General features: G+C 39.2%; 3 protein-coding genes across 3 annotated transcripts in view; 2 read left to right on the top strand and 1 right to left on the bottom strand.

The window, feature by feature from the left end:
- Window positions 1–647: 647 nt before the first annotated feature.
- LOC117265267 (trypsin-2-like) lies at window positions 648–5555 on the top strand. Its single transcript, XM_033639664.1, has 6 exons — window positions 648–730; window positions 4345–4495; window positions 4582–4832; window positions 4921–5057; window positions 5164–5265; window positions 5397–5555. Exons 1-6 carry the CDS (start codon window positions 691–693, stop codon window positions 5442–5444), a joined length of 729 nt encoding a protein of 242 aa, XP_033495555.1. The 5' UTR covers window positions 648–690; the 3' UTR covers window positions 5445–5555.
- A 3065-nt stretch (window positions 5556–8620) lies between these two features.
- Window positions 8621–11469, top strand: mrpl17 (mitochondrial ribosomal protein L17). The gene is made up of 3 exons (XM_033640206.2): window positions 8621–8985; window positions 10805–10873; window positions 10986–11469. Exons 1-3 carry the CDS (start codon window positions 8812–8814, stop codon window positions 11238–11240), a joined length of 498 nt encoding a protein of 165 aa, XP_033496097.2. The 5' UTR covers window positions 8621–8811; the 3' UTR covers window positions 11241–11469.
- A 3201-nt stretch (window positions 11470–14670) lies between these two features.
- Window positions 14671–19114, bottom strand: part of tmem145 (transmembrane protein 145) — a 63121-nt gene continuing 58677 nt past the window's right edge. Inside the window, exon 15 of the mRNA XM_033641384.2 lies at window positions 14671–17212. Within this exon, the coding sequence (XP_033497275.1) occupies window positions 16973–17212 (240 nt within the window). The 3' untranslated portion in view covers window positions 14671–16972. The remainder of the gene's footprint in view (window positions 17213–19114) is intronic.

The following is a 19114-nucleotide window of genomic DNA, read 5'->3' as shown; positions in this document are numbered from 1 at the left end:
AAGAGAAATAATTCATCTATACATTGTGAAGTGGTTGTTCTGTATGTGAGAGCTTTCCCTGCAGCTTTCATTTGCGAAGGCCAAAGCCACTCGGTGGGCCAATCTGTGAGAGAAGCTCCACCTGGCACTGCGTCTGGGGCACAGTGAAGGTCAGGATGCTGATTACAGCCTGTACAAAACATACTGTACTGTACCCAAACCATGCCTGTGCAACAATGCATCAAACTAATGTAAAACACACAGGTTCAATGTACATTTTTGTAACAGAGCTGAGAAAAAATCATTAAACCAGAGCCCCACTGAAATTATATAGCCCAGAATTTTAGTAAGTATGTTTGTGTCTTCCTATTTGCACCATTTGAGGGACATGTATTGTCCATAATTTTCATTTTATAGTTCCCATAATTTAAGACTTCTAGTCAGCTGTGGTTGTCTGTGTGCTTGTTGTTGTTTGGGAAGATGGATGTGATGTGAGACAGATAAGTGTTGTTCACCTCTCCCTGTACAGTGACTGATATATTCATCATTGACAATCAATAAAAAGACATGTGAAAGCTCTACTGGAGGGTTTTGACTGGTCAGCAGCAGCGACAGGGGCGTGTCACTACAGTTGGCAAGGTTTCAAGCAGTCAATAAAAACCCGGCATGAGTCAAGGTAATCTTTGCATCTCCATTTGGCATCAACCAATCATGAGGTCTCTGGTCTTCGCTCTGCTCCTCGGAGCTGTGTGTAAGTATAGACCACATTCAGAAATAATCACAGAATATATTCTGTGTGGGAAATATTTTGCCTTCCAGACAGTAGATTCATTATGTGCCAAAGAAAATCTATGACACAGACAAACATCAAAGAGGCAAAGGGGATTAAAAAAAAACTGGGCATTTGCCGAGCAGTGGCACCCCAGACACTTTTCATGGGATCACTGAAGATCTTGGGGTGACACACCAAAACCAAAAGCCTTAACTGAATTTCAGGAATTTGCTTATGCTGTTGTAGTATGTAGGCTAGTTGAAAACTATGTCAGTATGAGAGTTACTGATATACTTTGGTTTCTTATTTCACAGATAAATTTACATATTTTCTTACATGCAAAGACTAAAACTGGTACAGTTCAAATTAAACCCAAATGTACAGCTTTAATTTGAAGGAGTGTACAAATAGTAAAGAACAACATACATCTTGAGGTGATAGTTCAAGGGGACCCCTTTGAAAATGGCCATGCCAGGTGTTCCCTTGCCAAAATTTAGCCTAAATTTGGAGCAATATTTACCTCTCTTCCTGACAGGGTATGCCGGCATAGTTGGTAACAATGCCTTAGGTTGTCTTGTTTCATGAGATACTGCTTTCTCTGTACTGGCTGGAAAATGAATGCACTACAGCCTCTTAAAAGGGAACCTCTTAAATTAAGAATTTCAATATTTCCATGGGGGCGGCACGGTGGTGTGGTGGTTAGCACTGTCGCCTCACAGCAAGAGGGTTCCCGGTTCGATCCCGGGTGTGAGAGTCCTTCTGTTTGCATGTTCTCCCCGTGTCAGCGTGGGTTCTCTCCGGGCACTCCGGCTTCCTCCCACAGACCGAAGACACGCAGATTGGGGTTAATTGATAACCCTAAATTGTCCGTAGGTGTGAATGTGAGCGTGAATGGTTGTCTGTCTCTATGTGTCAGCCCTGCGATAGTCTGGTGTACCCTGCCTCTCGCCCGATGTCAGCTGGGATAGGCTCAAGCCCCCCCGCGACCCTCAAGAGAATGAATGAATGAATATTTCCATGGCCTCGGAAAGCTCAGTCAATATTTGTGAACATGAGCTACTCTCCCTTAAAGCCATGAAACCAGACTTGTGATGTCATGAAGTGTAAACTCTGCTCCGTAGACAATGAATGGGAGACTGATTTTTTCGGACTCATAGTGTTAATTGTCTTATTCATATTAGCTTTGTTCTATATGTTTGAGCCATAATATAGTTTTGTTTTATTTTATCCTTATCTAAACACAAGGTAAAATAAAAAAATACACACGTGAAATTATGAAACTGAACACAGGGTGGAGCAATAATGTGTGAAGTGCATATACAGTACAGGCCAAAAGTTTGGACACACCTTCTCATTCAATGCGTTTTCTTTATTTTCATGACTATTTACATTGTGGATTCTCACTGAAGGCATCAAAACTATGAATGAACACATGTGGAGTTATGTACTTAACAAAAAAAGGTGAAATAACTGAAAACATGTTTTATATTCTAGTTTCTTCAAAATAGCCACCCTTTGCTCTGATTACTGCTTTGCACACTCTTGGCATTCTCTCGATGAGCTTCAAGAGGTAGTCACCTGAAATGGTTTTCCAACAGTCTTGAAGGACTTCCCAGAGGTGTTTAGCACTTGTTGGCCCCTTTGCCTTCACTCTGCGGTCCAGCTCACCCCAAACCATCTCGATTGGGTTCAGGTCCGGTGACTGTGGAGGCCAGGTCATCTGCCGCAGCACTCCATCACTCTCCTTCTTGGTCAAATAGCCCTTACACAGCCTGGAGGTGTGTTTGGGGTCATTGTCCTGTTGAAAAATAAATGATCGTCCAACTAAACGCAAACCGGATGGGATGGCATGTCGCTGCAGGATGCTGTGGTAGCCATGCTGGTTCAGTGTGCCTTCAATTTTGAATAAATCCCCAACAGTGTCACCAGCAAAACACCCCCACACCATCACACCTCCTCCTCCATGCTTCACAGTGGGAACCAGGCATGTGGAATCCATCCGTTCACCTTTTCTGCATCTCACAAAGACACGGCGGTTGGAACCAAAGATCTCAAATTTGGACTCATCAGACCAAAGCACAGATTTCCACTGGTCTAATGTCCATTCCTTGTGTTTCTTGGCCCAAACAAATCTCTTCTGCTTGTTGCCTCTCCTTAGCAGTGGTTTCCTAGCAGCTATTTGACCATGAAGGCCTGATTGGCGCAGTCTCCTCTTAACAGTTGTTCTAGAGATGGGTCTGCTGCTAGAACTCTGTGTGGCATTCATCTGGTCTCTGATCTGAGCTGCTGTTAACTTGCGATTTCTGAGGCTGGTGACTCAGATGAACTTATCCTCAGAAGCAGAGGTGACTCTTGGTCTTCCTTTCCTGGGTCGGTCCTCATGTGTGCCAGTTTTGTTGTAGCGTTTGATGGTTTTTGCGACTCCACTTGGGGACACATTTAAAGTTTTTGCAATTTTCCGGACTGACTGACCTTCATTTCTTAAAGTAATGATGGCCACTCGTTTTTCTTTAGTTAGCTGATTGGTTCTTGCCATAATATGAATTTTAACAGTTGTCCAATAGGGCTGTCGGCTGTGTATTAACCTGACTTCTGCACAACACAACTGATGGTCCCAACCCCATTGATAAAGCAAGAAATTCCACTAATTAACCCTGATAAGGCACACCTGTGAAGTGGAAACCATTTCAGGTGACTACCTCTTGAAGCTCATCGAGAGAATACCAAGAGTGTGCAAAGCAGTAATCAGAGCAAAGGGTGGCTATTTTGAAGAAACTAGAATATAAAACATGTTTTCAGTTATTTCACCTTTTTTTGTTATGTACATAACTCCACATGTGTTCATTCATAGTTTTGATGCCTTCAGTGAGAATCTACAATGTAAATAGTCATGAAAATAAAGAAAATGCATTGAATGAGAAGGTGTGTCCAAACTTTTGGCCTGTACTGTACGTAAACTCCAGGTGATGGAAATCAGGTGTGTGAAACGGGAAGCAAACAGTTTTTGACGGTGTTATGGAAGCATGTCGTAAAGTATTAAGTATTAGTGTGTAGCCTAAAACTTATTTTTTGCTTAATGGAATAATGATTACATGCGGACAATGCTGCCGCCCTTCTGTGTTATGGTGAGCATGTGTAGTTTGTTTTGAGAATTAATGAATCGCCAAATCCAAATAGATGACATGCACTGGACACTGGTTTATTCTTAGCCTAGAACATGCATTCAGAACAAGTTCACCCGTTCATCTCTCAGTGGCTTGTTTAGACATTTAGTTTTGTTAAAGGTCACGACATTATGGCAGAGCTGTCAGTTCTGAATGTCCTCATATACTGAGACAATTACCTTGCTTTCAGTGTCATCTACAACATCTTTCCCAATTTATTGTCTATATACCCTATGACATCACAAGTTTGAGGTTTAGCACACTCGTTTTTAGATTCGGGAGAGAAATGTTATGTTTTCTTATATTTTTGAACTGTCATAGAACATAGGAAAAACATATATGAATTTTAGAAATGGCCGCAGTTCCCCTTGAAGGACAGCAGATTTGTTTTTGGGTACATCTATTTTATATGTAAGTATTTTTTTTCAGTTGCCACAGAAGATGACAAAATTGTCGGAGGGTATGAGTGCACTCCTCACTCCCAGCCCCATCAGGTGTCTCTGAACTCTGGCTACCACTTCTGTGGCGGCTCCCTGGTCAACGAGTACTGGGTGGTGTCTGCTGCTCACTGCTTCAAATCGTGGGTGCTCCTCAAACATTATCTCCAACACTTCTCATAAGTCACCATTCTCTCCATGTCACTCACAACTTCTTCCTCTCTTTCAGCAAAATGGACGTTGTCCTCGGTGACCACAACCGTTGGTGGCTGGACGGCAATGAACAGATCATTGCTGCTGAACTCGTGATCCCTCATCCCAACTACGAGTCCTGGCTGGTTAACAATGACATCATGCTGATCAAGCTGAGTGAACCCGCCACCATCAACGAATATGTTAAGCCTGTGGCTCTGCCCACCAGTTGTGCCTCCGCTGGCATCACGTGCACAGTCTCTGGATGGGGTGTGACCATGAGCTCCGGTGAGTATTAACACTGAATCCATGCAGGGCTCCTGTTATTCACTCTCTGTTTGTCCATCATTCTGTCTCTGGCTCTGCATCTCCACAGCTGCTGACAGTAACAGGCTGCAGTGCCTGGAAATCCCCATCCTGTCTGATGAGGACTGTGACATGTCCTACCCCGGCATGATCACTGAGGCCATGTTCTGTGCTGGATACACCGAGGGAGGCAAAGACTCCTGCCAGGTATCAATCTCTGCTGTTGCAAAGTACACAAAGTATTTACTACTTATGAGAATCCCTAGCTTACGTGAGACTTTGATGTTAAACTGCTTTGCTCCCCCATTATCAGGGTGACTCTGGTGGTCCTGTTGTGTGTGATGGGGAGCTGCAGGGTGTTGTGTCCTGGGGCTTTGGGTGTGCAGAGAAGAATCACCCCGGCGTCTATGCCAAGGTAAAAAAAAAAAAAAAAATCCCACAGCAATAATTTATTTCTCTATTACGATACAGGAATATTCTCAAAGCTGGGTGTGACACAGCTTTCAATATGCCTTTTCCATTTATTTTTCTTCTTTCTTGCATCAGACTTGCATTTTCACAGACTGGCTGCAGAGCACCATGGCCACTTACTAAGTCGGACTCATCACACCACTACAGCTGTTTCTATGCTACAGAAAAACCCTGTGCCAATGCAACTTGGCCTGTTGTAATGGAGATTTAAATAAAATAAGTGTAACAGCTACATTTTCAGTGTGTTCCTTTGCTTTGTATCATTCTGGCTTTTTCTGTCCTTCTGATCTACATAACAAGTCCACAAGACATGAGGGAAACAGTTAACTTAATAATATTTAAAACCTACACTGTATAATAAAAGACATTAGTGGCGTTTAAGGTGTAAAATGGTGGGGCAACAACTAGCTACTTTGCTAAGATGCAAAATATTTAAATTAAACAGTTTTACAACTTCACATAAGCGTTATTTCACATATCCCACACTGTTTTACACAGGTGATAATCTACGGAAGCGTATTGCATTCACTTGACAAATAAAAAAAAATGTTTTATTCTGTTTTTCGTGGTAATTTTTTTTCTGTTTTTCGTGGTAATTTTTTCCTGTTTTTCGGGGTAGTTTTTTCTGTTTTAGAGCAATAGAACAACAGACGCTGTCATTCCTTTCTTGAGAATTCGATATAATGGAAGCAAACATGACCCGCTTGTTTGGTTTAATCCAGTTTTACTTTGTTTTGGGTTTGAGACACTGGGAGATACTCGTCTTTTATCGAGCCATCAAGAAAGGAATGAAAGCGTCTGTTGTTCTATTGCTCTCTTAACTCAGAAAAAAAATACTCAGAAAAACAGAAAAAAATCACCACGAAAAACAGAAAAAAAATTACCATGAAAAACAGAAAAAATTACACCGAAAAACAGAAAAATAAAAAAATTACTAAGAAAAACAGAAAAAAATACTCAATAAAACAGATTTTTTTTTATTTAAGTGAATGCAATACGCTTCCGTAATAATCCGACTGAGCACTCACCTGTTCTCCTCAAGGTGCGGCTCAACCGTTAGTGCGCTGTCATGTTAGCTTAGCTTTAGCTACGTTAGCTCTACCGAGGAAGCCCATTTTCACCATGTTGTCTTGCTGCTTTCAGTTTTTTGTAATCCTTTCAAAGAAAAAGTTGCCTGAAATCCTTAAAGCTTGTTTTCGACCAGCTGCCACTCCCGCCGAATAATTACACGCAAGGAAAGTTAAAAAAAAAAACGTTGTCTCGGACAAGCTAGCATTAGCATGTTTTCTTCCGGTGAATCACTCCACCTTAAATTTAATTATTTTAACCGGCAGTTTGGTTCATAACGACGTCTCGCGGTTCGTGGGCACCAAGGTGTTTATTTGTTTTATTTTATAACGGCAGACATTGCAAGTTTTATGGAAAATAATCCACATCGTTTGTGTTTACTTTATTATATTTTTTAAAAGTTCTGCCAACGACAAGTAATGACGACATCAGTACTTTGGCAAAAAGCCAATCAAATTGCAGAAAAGCAACAGGTGGCCACACCCACCTGTCATCGTTTCTGTGCCGCATCTTACGATGCATTCAGGTGCTCCTCGGTATGTTCATAGCTACGTTCCAATACCCATACTAAAGTATTTTAATGTTCTACTACTACGGTTTTGCAGTTTTCAAGCCAGCATTCTTTACTGGTTTTTCTGACCCGCAATCCTCTGCATAGTGGATTATATGTTCAGCCGCAAACAGATGACGGCATGACAGCTGATTGACAGCTGTCTAAGTTGTATTGACAGATGACAGCGCATACAAGTGACTGATGACCAGTCGAACAGTAATAATAGGAATATTAATTGTTTAATTGAATAAAATATTCATAGATATAACCAACAAAAAGGGGGATAATTAAATAACAATGACACAGAAACGTATAGTCTATGTAATTTTGCTATCGTTAACATAATATGTTAGAATGTATGCACTCTTTATGTAATACCATGAATGCGGTTATAACATTGCACAACAACATCTCCATTTCTGGCGAGCTCGGTGAACTGCATTTTGTTTTATCTCTATGGTAAGGACGCATTAGTAAGAGGGTCAAAGTTCAAGGCGTAACATTATGAGGAAGTAGTATATCTCAGTTGTGTGCATACTGCATGCAACAGTACATACTTTTTAAGGGCAGCTGCAGTACCTATTAAAAGTATAAAGAAAATGGCACAGATGCTACCAAGAATATGTGTTGCATTTTATTGCTCAGAGCATTTAACATCCCAGTGAAGATTCATGTTGCTATCCAAGTATGATGAAACAAATTTTAAGCTTTATATTACCAAGGAATTTTGTGCCAGACTTGTTGCTGCACCAGTCAAGGGCATAAATATAGACAGTGCAGGCAGTGCGGTTGCACTGTGGCCTCTGAATGCTAACTTAGAAATATGTCTATGTTCAAAGAAGAACTCTCAGTAATCCAAAAATGTGCAATTTGCTATATTATGCCCTTGAAAAAGGCAAACCCATCTGTATCATGATTGTTTTAGTATGTATAACAAAACGATATGCTTATTCTACATAAACTATAAAATGATTCAATTAAATTAATGATTTCTCATTGTTTTGGGAATGTTTTGTCATATACAAATGCAATGATTGCTAGGCAATATATATGCTGATGTTGTCCAGAATCGAGTCTATGTTTGATCATGTGAAGAGATGATATGTGCACAATAGTGTGCACTGGGGCCCATTGTAACTACCTGACACCACTGACACCAGTACATCCCCTAACACCACTGAAATATTGCTTGACCTGACTAAACCTTATAAATAACACTTCTAACTAATCTAGGTCACTGTAGTGGGCAGCTAATGGTTACAAACATATTACAGATTACATGTGATCAAATTGATATGTAATATGTGAATTAATAAAAAACATATTCTTTATTATATTCTTGTTTTGACATTTTTGCTGACTTTCATACTAAATTTATATTTGACAACATTTTCTCAGATTGAAATGTTTAAATCAAAAGAAAAGTACATTGAGCATGATTCCCCCTCTTAACAGTTATGTTACAGTATCTTATAGTATAATAAAATAGTATATATTAAAAAATATAACATAAAGGTATACAGACACACAACTGTCCCATGTGACTTATTTTTAAGAGTCAGAATAACAATAATTTAATAATATCTTGATATTTGTGCTGTGGTTCTTGGTTCTCACTGTTAGTGGCTGCATTGAGTTCAGCGGAACTCTCCTTCCTGGTCTGATGACCAAGTCGGACCGATTTGCCGACGCACCACCAATGTCAAACCAGCGAACCATGCACTGACCTCAGGATTTGTTCTTACATTGAGGGAACCGCTTCATAAAACAATCAGAGGACGAATACTCTTCACTCGGGAACCTTCTCCCGTCAGCTTAGTCTTTCGTTTGTTCATCGCGGACTGTCTTTGGCGGATCTAACCGGACAAGATGCGCCTCACGCTTCAGGTGTTGATCTCCCACGGCCGTATGGCCCGGAAGATGGGTCTGAACCCGGAGTCCAGAATCAACATGCTGCGGAACATCTTGACAGGACTGGTCCGACACGAGAGGATCGAGACCACGATGGCCCGTGCTGATGAAGTCCGCTTCTACGCAGAAAAGGTAACGACACCCCGCTGATGCTAACAGCTAGCTAGCTAACATAGCTGTGCATTAAGCTAGTGTTACATTACAGCACTGTGACCAACTGTGGTCAGCCAAATGAAAACAGTGTACGGTTACAGATAAGATAAACTGTGTCCTGACATGTTGTTGCTGTTAAGGAGCAATATCAGCCACCAGGCATTAGGTGTCCATATAGTTTTAAACTTCAGGTAATGGCTTGGCAACTTCTCACTTGTCATTTCATAAAAATATGGTGTTATTTAATATTAAACTGATAGTTATGCTTATGAGCACAGTCTATAACCATTGTTGGGAAGGTTACTTTTGAGATGTTACAGGTTACTCATCTTTAGTTACCCCGTTTAAAATGTAGTAAGTAAGTAAGGTAACTATTTTAATTACTTGCTCAAAGTAACGTAACTTATTACGTAAAACTTCTATTAATAGCCCTGGCTATTATTTGCTTAAATTAATGAAATCAACAGGCCTGTATTTGGGACAGGCCTTTAATTCTTTTCACACAACACTGTTTCTCTGCAAAGATGGAAATACAAATTGTTTATTTAAACCAGTATGAATAGCATTTGTATAAAAATGAGGTTTCAGATAATATATGAGTGTTAAATCATTCATTTGATCGAGGGACAGACGGCACATCAGGGAGAGAGTGAGCTACGGCACCCAACATACTGACACAACACGACTTTATCCTGTTAAAACAACACTCACTTGTTGTTATTGGACTTTTTCTTGATCTGAGAACCCTTGCGGACTAAAGGAGTATGAATAACTTACAGGGTAATCGAGGAATGGACACATAATTTGAGGTAGCCAACAACCCATTTTTATATATCCGAAGAACTTCTATAAAAATGAACTGCTTGGCAACCAGACCAGGCCTCTAATAGAGACAGGCCTTTATTTGTCAAATGTGTAGCCACACCGGGCTAGTAAAAGAGACTGGATGTTTAATTGGGACTAGGCTTTTAATTTAAGTTTTACAGTACATTTGATTACTTTTTGAACTGGGCAATAAAGCTGAAAAATGTGGGTCGCAGAGTTTGGTGTTACATCTGGAAATATATTATAATATATTCTACATATAAGCTTTTTTTTTCCGAAAAGAATACATTTGGTGTATCCCCTTTGTAATCCCCAATATTTTGATTAGTAACTGTAATTTAATTGCATTTTTTGGGGGGTAATTTAATGACATGTACCTAGTTACTCCCCAACACTGTCTTCAACAAAATGAGTAATAAAACAAGCAAATGCATATAATATGAGCACACTTCATTGACCTGTTATACAAAACCCAAAATTGTGTGGGCTGATAATAGGCAGCTGGGTCTTCATCAGACAAATATTGAAATATGTGTATCAAAGTAAATGTAGGCTGTAGGCACAGAGCTGATGTTTATCCCTTGTCATGCACAACTGATTGAAATAAAATACCAAAGCCGTACAATACAACCCATCAGATATATGGTCAGAGGTCAAAAAGTTAAAGAAATTGCAGAAACGTAATCTTGAGACGTGAGTGCCTACATACATAACAAAGATATAGCATATTTGAATATTTGTATACAAAGATTGTGTTTGTGTTGTTTCAGGGTCCCTGGACTTAGAAAGACAGTTACTGCACCACCTGATGACTTTATTTTGATCCATCCAAAAATGTTCATCTCACAGTGTCTTCGTGTTAACAAGAATATTTTATATGTAGATAGTCTAAAATGCAGTATATTTGGGTTTTTATTTCTCTTTCATCCACACTCAATGGTTTTGACTGTGTGTTTCTTGTTATCTCTGACAGCTGGTCGATTACGCCAAAAAAGGAGACACTGATGAGAAGGCGATGAAAATGGCCAGTTTCTGGCTGACGGTACGTTTCAGCAGCACCTCTCATCTTTATGATGTTACAAGCTGCGTCACTCTAAACGTAAAACACTTAATGTGAACTTGTTGTTTAGTATAACTGTGCTTTTTACCATCAGGAAAAGGATCTCATCCCAAAGCTCTTCAAGGTCCTCGCTCCACGGTTCGAGAATCAGACGCAAGGCTACACACGGATGGCACGCCTCCCCAGCAGACAGAACCTGGACAAAGCTAAGATGGCCGTCTTGGAGTACAAAGGCAACCCCTTCCCGCCGCTTTATCCTGTGAGAAAAGACAATGAACTGACACTCATCAACCAGCTGCTCAAAGGCTACAGAGAGGAGAGGGCACAGCAGTTAGCTGAGAAGGCTTGATTAAAACCAACCTGGTGTTGGATCAGAGATGATGGTCGCTGAAGGGTGATGGTGGAAATGCTTCTGAGGAGTCACCTGCACATGCTGCAGGTCATGGCTGAAAGACACTGATTCATTTCTTCACCTAAAAACAATTCAGATGTCCAGTGTCGACTAAAGCCAAGAATGTTTCTGTAAAAGGACGTTTATGACTGATTGTGTATTAATAAAATATTATTTCTTAACAAAAGGACAAGGTTTTCATTTTGTTTCTTTGGCCAACAAAACAGCAGCACACAAGGAAAAATGTTTTCCTGGTACAGATTAAAGGGCTGCTTGAGTGATTTACAGTAGTACTGCGGTTTGATTAAGTCAGGGGACTTGTGAGACAGATTAAAAACAAAAAAAATGGTCAAAAATATGAAGCAGCAGAGGAAGAGATATGACTGGTCAAGCTCCAAAAACACTGGATCCTACATTTCCCATAATGCAACTAGATAGCATGTTTCATGTTTTCTATATACCGACTTAGTTCAGAAAAAAAAACCTCAATTTAATTTGGTTGAAACTGCAAAAACTATTTATGAAAATACAATGTCAGCAGTAAAAAAGGTCTTATGTTGTACCATATTGTAGTGTTTTTGTTACTTCATCATGGTTTGTTTTTGTTTCGTTTTTTCAAAAAACAAAAGCTTAAGTCAGACGGTATTTAGACAGACAGACCGATAGATACTTAATCCCAAGGGAACTTAAGGCACCCAGTAGCTTTTTATGCAACACAATGCATACAAAGACACAGACACATATCCTGATAAAAAACAAGGTAAAAACAATAAAAACACAGCAGTGAAATGATCGTCTAGTCCCAGGACTACAACAGAGAGCTGTTACACAGTAGATATGCTTATGATGTTAGTACAAATTTGTGGTCCACTGCAGGAATTTCAATGTAAGCTGATTAAAGTGTAAGAGCAGTGCAGAAGTAATTAATACTTTGCTATGGCTGAGTGCACTTGTGGATATTTTCTTTTTTGTAGAGGGTGCTCCAAAGTAAAAAGTAAAGACTGTATTAAACAAGGAATGCTTGGAAATATAAAATATAAAAATCACAGAGGGTTAAATATGAAATGCTAACAGAGGGTGAATATCTAAATTAATACAAATGCAAACAGGGTGTACATAGGATAATGTAAATGCATATGTTAGGAGGTTAACATATTTACATATTGTTGGACTCCTAGAAATCTCAATATTACTTTAGGCCTTTGGGCTACGGACGTTTTGAAGGCCCCTCCCTCCCTTCACGATATGTCATGGAAAAATTAATTCAGAGCCCTGGTCAATGGACAGCGACAAATGGGAAATTGAGTGCCCTTCTAATCAGCAATATGAAACTCATCTATACAAGACAAGTCAAGACAAAGCAAAGTTATCAGTTGATTTGATTATATACATATATATATATACATATATATATACACACATATATATATATATATATATATATATATATATATATATATATATATATATATATGCTGTTGTCTTACCTGCAGAGGTGCTGTCTCCTGGTCTTCTTCACCATGAACTTCTTGGTATCTACATAGCTGATGCTATATATATGCTATATATGCTATGCTATATATATGTTGTTTAACACTACAGCATACTGATAGTCAAAGCTATGTACAAGAAATCTGATTTCATTCAACATTTTCTTATGCTTATGTTGCATGAGCCCCCTGGTACTTGGTCAGAGGCCTGGGGCCCGGGACTGGTAAGTCCGTACATTAAAGAAATACTTCAATCGCAAAATGACCATTTGTTTATCAATTACTAACCAGGTGTTACCTTGAATTTGTGAAGAAAACTTTGTTTTTCTCGTATGCCTCCACGATGGACGGAGAATCCAAAAAAGTCTTTTTTCTTTTTTGCATTTTTGCTAAAACGTTACAAAGATTTTCACATTAAAATATTTAAACTAAACCTCAAGCAAAATTGTTTAAGACAAAGAACAAATTGGGGGCAAAGAATCACCAATAAAATGCAGCTGAGAGTCGGGTCATTACTTTGTTTACAGTGATCACAGAAACATAAAAGCTGGAATAAATAAATGTTACCAAATGTAAAGTGGAGGACTGATATTTATTAAACAACAGCATATCTATCTGTTCTCACCTGTGATTGCTATATGAGCTTCAATGATAAGATTAGTTGACTAGATCAAATTATTATGATCCCTTTAGGAAATTTGGCGTAATTTATCGAAGCTAAAGCCGAACTATAGGCTACAGATCAGTATTAAAGTGAACCACCACATCACTGCTGATTGCCACAGAAGACAAAGTATATAAAGGGAAACTTTGCTGATATTGAACCAGCTGTGTGGCATCACAGTGTGTGCAGATGAACAGGGTTTGGCTTTTCCCCTGTGACGCTGCCAGCACCTGGATCTCTGCCGCTGGACAGGCAAGATCTCCAGAGGAAGTCAAACAACATTCATCTGCACACAATGTGATGACACACAGCTGGTTCAATATCAGTAAAATGTTTCCCTGCTTCCCTTCAGTGTTACAATCATTAAAAAGCAAAAGCAGCATGTGTATACATTCAGTAGGCTATATCTTCAGTAGCTAGCTAGCTAACCCTACACTTTCCAGGGTTTGATTTTGGTTCTGGAACAGGGAAGAAATGTATATCTTTTTCCAACCTCTCCAGGTAACAAGTATCATTAATACAAGATGTGCCCCAGGCACAACATTTAGCTTCAAATCCACAAAACCAGCCTGAAAATGAAGGAAATCTGAAACAAATGGAGCACAGCTGTGTTGTTGCGGGACCCTGGTCAGAACCGGCCTGATGCTATGTTATGATTGGCCAGTCTGCGTCCAGAGGCGGGACTTAGCGAAGGGTCGATTACTTCAGTTAGTTAGAGAAACACGTGAGTAATTTACATGGTCGTTCTGTGGGTAAAATATTTTTTATGGTGCCTATGGCTGGATTGATGTAGAGAGATGCAAAAGAATTAGTGGACAAAATATTTCACCAGTTCATCACAAAATAACTGCTGAACTGAACACCACAAATACTGTCTGAATTTCTCCTTTAAATTCTGTGGTGGTGATTAGCCTGAAAGCCATTTACAAATTTAGTCCCTTCCTGGAGAACAAGCAGAGACAGGCTGAGTTTGTTGTGACTCTGCACCTCACAGAGCAGGATACTGGCAGGGACTGTGAAATAATTAGGCTAGCCTACATCAGATTGTGACCAGCCTGGAGTCTGTCCCTGTGGTGTTTTACTTTAATGGAGTCTTGTAATGAGAACAGATTCTAAATATGATTTACGGATATTAGATCGACTCCTTTGGACACACGCCCTTGTCCTAACTGGAACACAGACGCTCTGGCTTATTATCACCGCAGCCAAATAACACACACACCCAGACAAGGCCTCTAATAAAATCATATTTTTTATTATTTTGGCAAAAAGTGTATATGTACAGCATATTTAGAATCGTCATTTGACACCATTAAAATGCATTTGAACAGTGCTTCAGTGATGTGCTCTTAACCAGATCGCTCTGAGTAGCCTAAAAGCTGTGCTGTTTTCTGTCATGCATACATAATCTCTTTTCGTCAAGTTCTCTTCTCTAAAGTGTCTCGGTCCTGTAATCGTATGTCAGTATGCACAGGGTTGAAGCAGTGATACAGTAATCAGTATGCCTGTCTGTTAGTCGAGTCAACCAGTGTCTATTCCGTCAAAGTCATGGCAACCGTAACAATAGGCAACAGCAGACAAAATGGCAGACGTGCCAAATATAAACCGGACACAATCAGAAATAACGACTAGTACTCTAATTCAAGTATCATTCTGTTTCACAGACTACGTTACACCTTTGACTACACTCGTACAAGTTACACACCACAGTCCTAACATCCTACAGTACTCCATTACAGCGAGATTGCCATTGATAAATCTGTGGAATATTAACTGAGTACCATCAGTAATCAGAAATCAACGAATGCTCCAGATAAATTTGTTAGCGTCCTTTCACATATTTTCTGAATAGCAGGAAGCCGGTGGTCAACTTCAGTGACAATCGTTCACGACTTATCAACTTCAGCAATCCAGTGTTAAATTACATTGACTGAGCGTGATACGTTCCATAAAATGTCCGCACAGTCGACGACATTTTTCAGACTGTATTTACAGGTGTATGTATCTGGGATACTACTCAAAGTGGTGTGAATACAGGTTTTCGAAGCAGTCGTATAAGGTGACATCATCACGAATAAACAGACTAAGACCAGGAACATTAAAGTGCTCCATGCAGGACAGACAAAATGTACAAGTTGTGTTGCCGTTTTCACAGTTCATCTGCAACGCTTTTTTTTTTTTTTTTTAAATTGTCGTAGCTTAATGTTAGGGGATACAAAACTAGTAATATTTGTTTCGCTTTTTGCAAGGTTCTAGTGAGATAAAGCCAATGTATATCCATGTTTCAGGTACCAGACAAGGGTGAAGATGAAGTTACTTGTATTTTTTAAAAAAGGCAACCTTCCCCACAGGCTTTTAAATCATGAATGTGTCGCGGAGAGAAAAGATAATTCGACAAAAGGTGTACTGTAGTGTTCCAGTAACTTGAAAATCACCCCGGTCCTTGTGCTGTATTGCATCAGTACATTCACCAACGTCTACATACACAGAAATGACATTTTTGAGCAGGCATATTCTGCACTCTGGTGTAAAGTCAACTAAAATCGACACAGTATAATACTGATGTTATGTTGTGTTTCAGACAGCCCAAGGTTTGGGTCCAACAGAATTTATCCGGTTAAAAATATACTAAAGCCTATTGTATGTATTTACAAAAGTATAGATTTCAATACACACAATAAGCAAATATCGTATGGTCACATGGAGTTACATATATCAGCTTCTTGGACGGGAAATACGATACAAACATGCGTGTTTTTACGAGTACCTAGAAGTGCCCACAGTAAACGTGACATTTTACATTTACACATCAGCATATCAATCCAGAATAACCAGCTGCAATGAAGGCATATAAGAATATAAATTAACCCAACAAACTCCATAGAATATTTATGCTTTATCAAAATGTGTCAAACATAAAAAAAAGTCCTTTATTCCTAACATGACTTGAATAAATGTAATGGCATGAGTTTTTTTTTCTGATGGTCACAGCACCAACTGGAATTTAATGATGTGGAAAAAAACATGAAAACAAATTTCCTTTTTTTCTTCTTTTTTTTTTAAAATAAAACTATATAGAGTGGTAGCTCTCTCTCCAGTTTTAGCTATTTACAAACTCTTCCAGGCACACCATCAATGCCTCATGAATTTTTGAATAGCAATATTTCAAGAATTTTGTTCACTTCCGCATCGTGCACAGCTATCATCCTATTGCTCTGGCTACATCCACTTTGTCATCTTTCTCCCTGTGTGCCTTTTACTGGTCAACATCAAATATTTATTGCTTCTTTATTCTTTAACAAGCTCAGCACTTCTATCTCACAGCCATCCACCCCCCCTCACTCACTCTTCCATTCCATTTACAGGTGAAAAGGGACCGTTTAGGGATTCTGATGATTTCTCTTCTTTGTCCGTCCAAACTTTTTTTTGGCTGTTTTTAAAACAGTAACACCTCCATTTCCACTCTGACTCTTTTACTGTGTATTGTCATTCTGTCCATACCCCCCCTCTCCCTCTGTCTTGCCTTCTGTCCTGCCTCACGCCTTCGTTCCGAACCCTCCTCCTCCTCCGCCCTGCATGCTGAAGTACTCTGTGAAGGAAGGGAGCCGGGGTGGCAGCGGGGGCGAGCGTGCAGCAGGGCGTGGGGGTATTGGAGGCGGAGGTGGGGGCAGTATCGCCGTAAGGTCGGCAGCGGTGGTTATGATCTTCTGCTCACTGTTCCTCGGCACCTCGGGTCCTTTACGGGCCACCGTCTCCTCCACTGTCTTCACGGGGTCCTGGAAGGAAGGTGGGGATGGGTTTACACCTTTGACCTGCTCTGATCCTCTGGATGTAGGTTACTGTGCAATGTGTAATGTGGACCTGGTCGACTCTGTGTCAGAGACACCACACTATACATCACATTCTGACAGCTTCCTCGAGAGCTCAGCAGCACTGTGGTGGTTATATAGGTCAAGGTAAATTACACCTGTACTGGGTTTCCTGACCTCCAGTGCAGTTACATTACTCTCCACACACTGACCCTGCTGGGGCAGAGGTCAGCAACCTTTAATGTCAAGAGATCAGAGAGTATTTGAGTCTTATAATGAAGATAACAGCCTATTGTGTCTAAAATAGGCTATCAACACTGCTGATAGGTCTGAATGAACATTCATTAATATTTTTTTTTAATTATTTTATTTTATTATTTTATTTTATTTTACTTGATTTTATTATTTTATTTTATTTTATTTTATTTGGCAAGGGTTGGTGGTGAAAGCAACAAAAAACCTAAACTCTCCACCCATCACTAAATTCTCTACTTTTGAGATTGTGTGGGGGCCAGGATGCAAATCACTAGTATATATTTTGGGAGTGCCCTGTCATACAACAGTTTTGGTCTGAGAGGCATTTTTAACATAAAAATACCTTTCCTATCCAATACTATTATTTTAGGAAAAGTTGACTTTCAACCTGGACACTTTAATGAATACTTATCTAGTGTTTTGATCCAGTGTTTATGATGGTGAGAACACATCACAAGACACTGGCTGCTTTGAACTGGAGTTCATACTTCAGTTTTATATTTGTTAATCATCTTGTGATTTAATATTCTTTTTAAATCTAATGTGTGTATCAACGGCTTTCATTTCTGTTTCTAACCCATTCCACAAATTTACTTCACATACTGAAACACATCTTTGATTTACATTCGTTCTGAGCTTCGTTTTTGTGAACAGACAGTTCCATCTTAGTTCATACTGACATTCTCTTATCAATCAATATCAATATCACAATATGGCAAACATATGCAAAATATAGCTGCTAATAATGATTATTTTCCATTATCAATATGTCAACTGTTTGGTCTATAAACGATCAGAAACACTGAAAAATCCCCCAGAGCTCAAGGTCACATAATGAAATGTCTTGTTCTGTCTGGCCAACAGTCCGAAACTCAAACATATTAAAGTTAGTTTAACATATGACAAGAAAAAGCAGCAATTATTTTTAATGTTAAAGCTGAAACTATGAAATATTTTCGCATTTTGTTCTGAAAATGACTTTAATGATCTACAGACTATCTAAATAATAAATGCAATTAACTGTTTTCCACTGTAATGCCTTACAGTGTATAGGACCAACATTATAGTAAATCCTTTTGTTTGTTTGTTTTTTGTCAATTTCATCTTTATTTAAATAATTTTGGTAAAAGTGACATGTCAGTTAAATACCAGGTAAATGCACATTTTTACAGCCTTAAGGATTACTGTATCTATTGATTATTATTCCAGTCCAGTGTCGTCTTTTTGAGTCTTGTATAGAGCCCGTATTTCCCATTTCCTTTCTAATTGTGCTTCTTGTAGTCTCAGTATGTGTCAATTTCTCCATTAAAGAGATTTTCTCCACAATTGTGAGCCACTGGCCCTTCCTTGGTGGTGTTTCTTTTCCCCAGTTCCAGTAACAACGTGCTATGATTAGTAATTTGGCAGCAGAAAATGCTACAAATCTAAAATGATAAGATCCCTTCTGAGGTTTAATAATTGAGTTATCGCCCAGCTCTTCCTCCACAAAATATTAGAAAGATCTTCTGATTGATTTGGATTGTTCTACCCAATCTCACTTGTCTTTATTGTCCTTTGATTCTTTGTTTTTAGACACAGTATTTAGCATTTTTAATGAGCTGCAGCCTCTGTATG

This window comes from Epinephelus lanceolatus, chromosome 10 (assembly GCF_041903045.1).
Source record: "Epinephelus lanceolatus isolate andai-2023 chromosome 10, ASM4190304v1, whole genome shotgun sequence".
NCBI classification, from domain to species: domain Eukaryota; kingdom Metazoa; phylum Chordata; class Actinopteri; order Perciformes; family Serranidae; genus Epinephelus; species Epinephelus lanceolatus.
The sequence above is the reverse complement of the archived record's forward strand: the minus strand, read 5'-3'. Positions and strand labels throughout refer to the sequence as shown.

Excerpts from the sequence above, each read along its gene's own strand:
- LOC117265267 (XM_033639664.1), top strand. The coding sequence starts at position 691 with ATGAGGTCTCTGGTCTTCGCTCTGCTCCTCGGAGCTGTGT. Across the intron at positions 731-4,344 it reads TCTGCTCCTCGGAGCTGTGT|TTGCCACAGAAGATGACAAA; the intron begins GTAAGTATAGAC and ends ATTTTTTTTCAG. Across the intron at positions 4,833-4,920 it reads GGGTGTGACCATGAGCTCCG|CTGCTGACAGTAACAGGCTG; the intron begins GTGAGTATTAAC and ends GCATCTCCACAG.
- mrpl17 (XM_033640206.2), top strand. The coding sequence starts at position 8,812 with ATGCGCCTCACGCTTCAGGTGTTGATCTCCCACGGCCGTATGGCCCGG. Across the intron at positions 8,986-10,804 it reads TCCGCTTCTACGCAGAAAAG|CTGGTCGATTACGCCAAAAA; the intron begins GTAACGACACCC and ends TATCTCTGACAG. Across the intron at positions 10,874-10,985 it reads TGGCCAGTTTCTGGCTGACG|GAAAAGGATCTCATCCCAAA; the intron begins GTACGTTTCAGC and ends TTTTACCATCAG.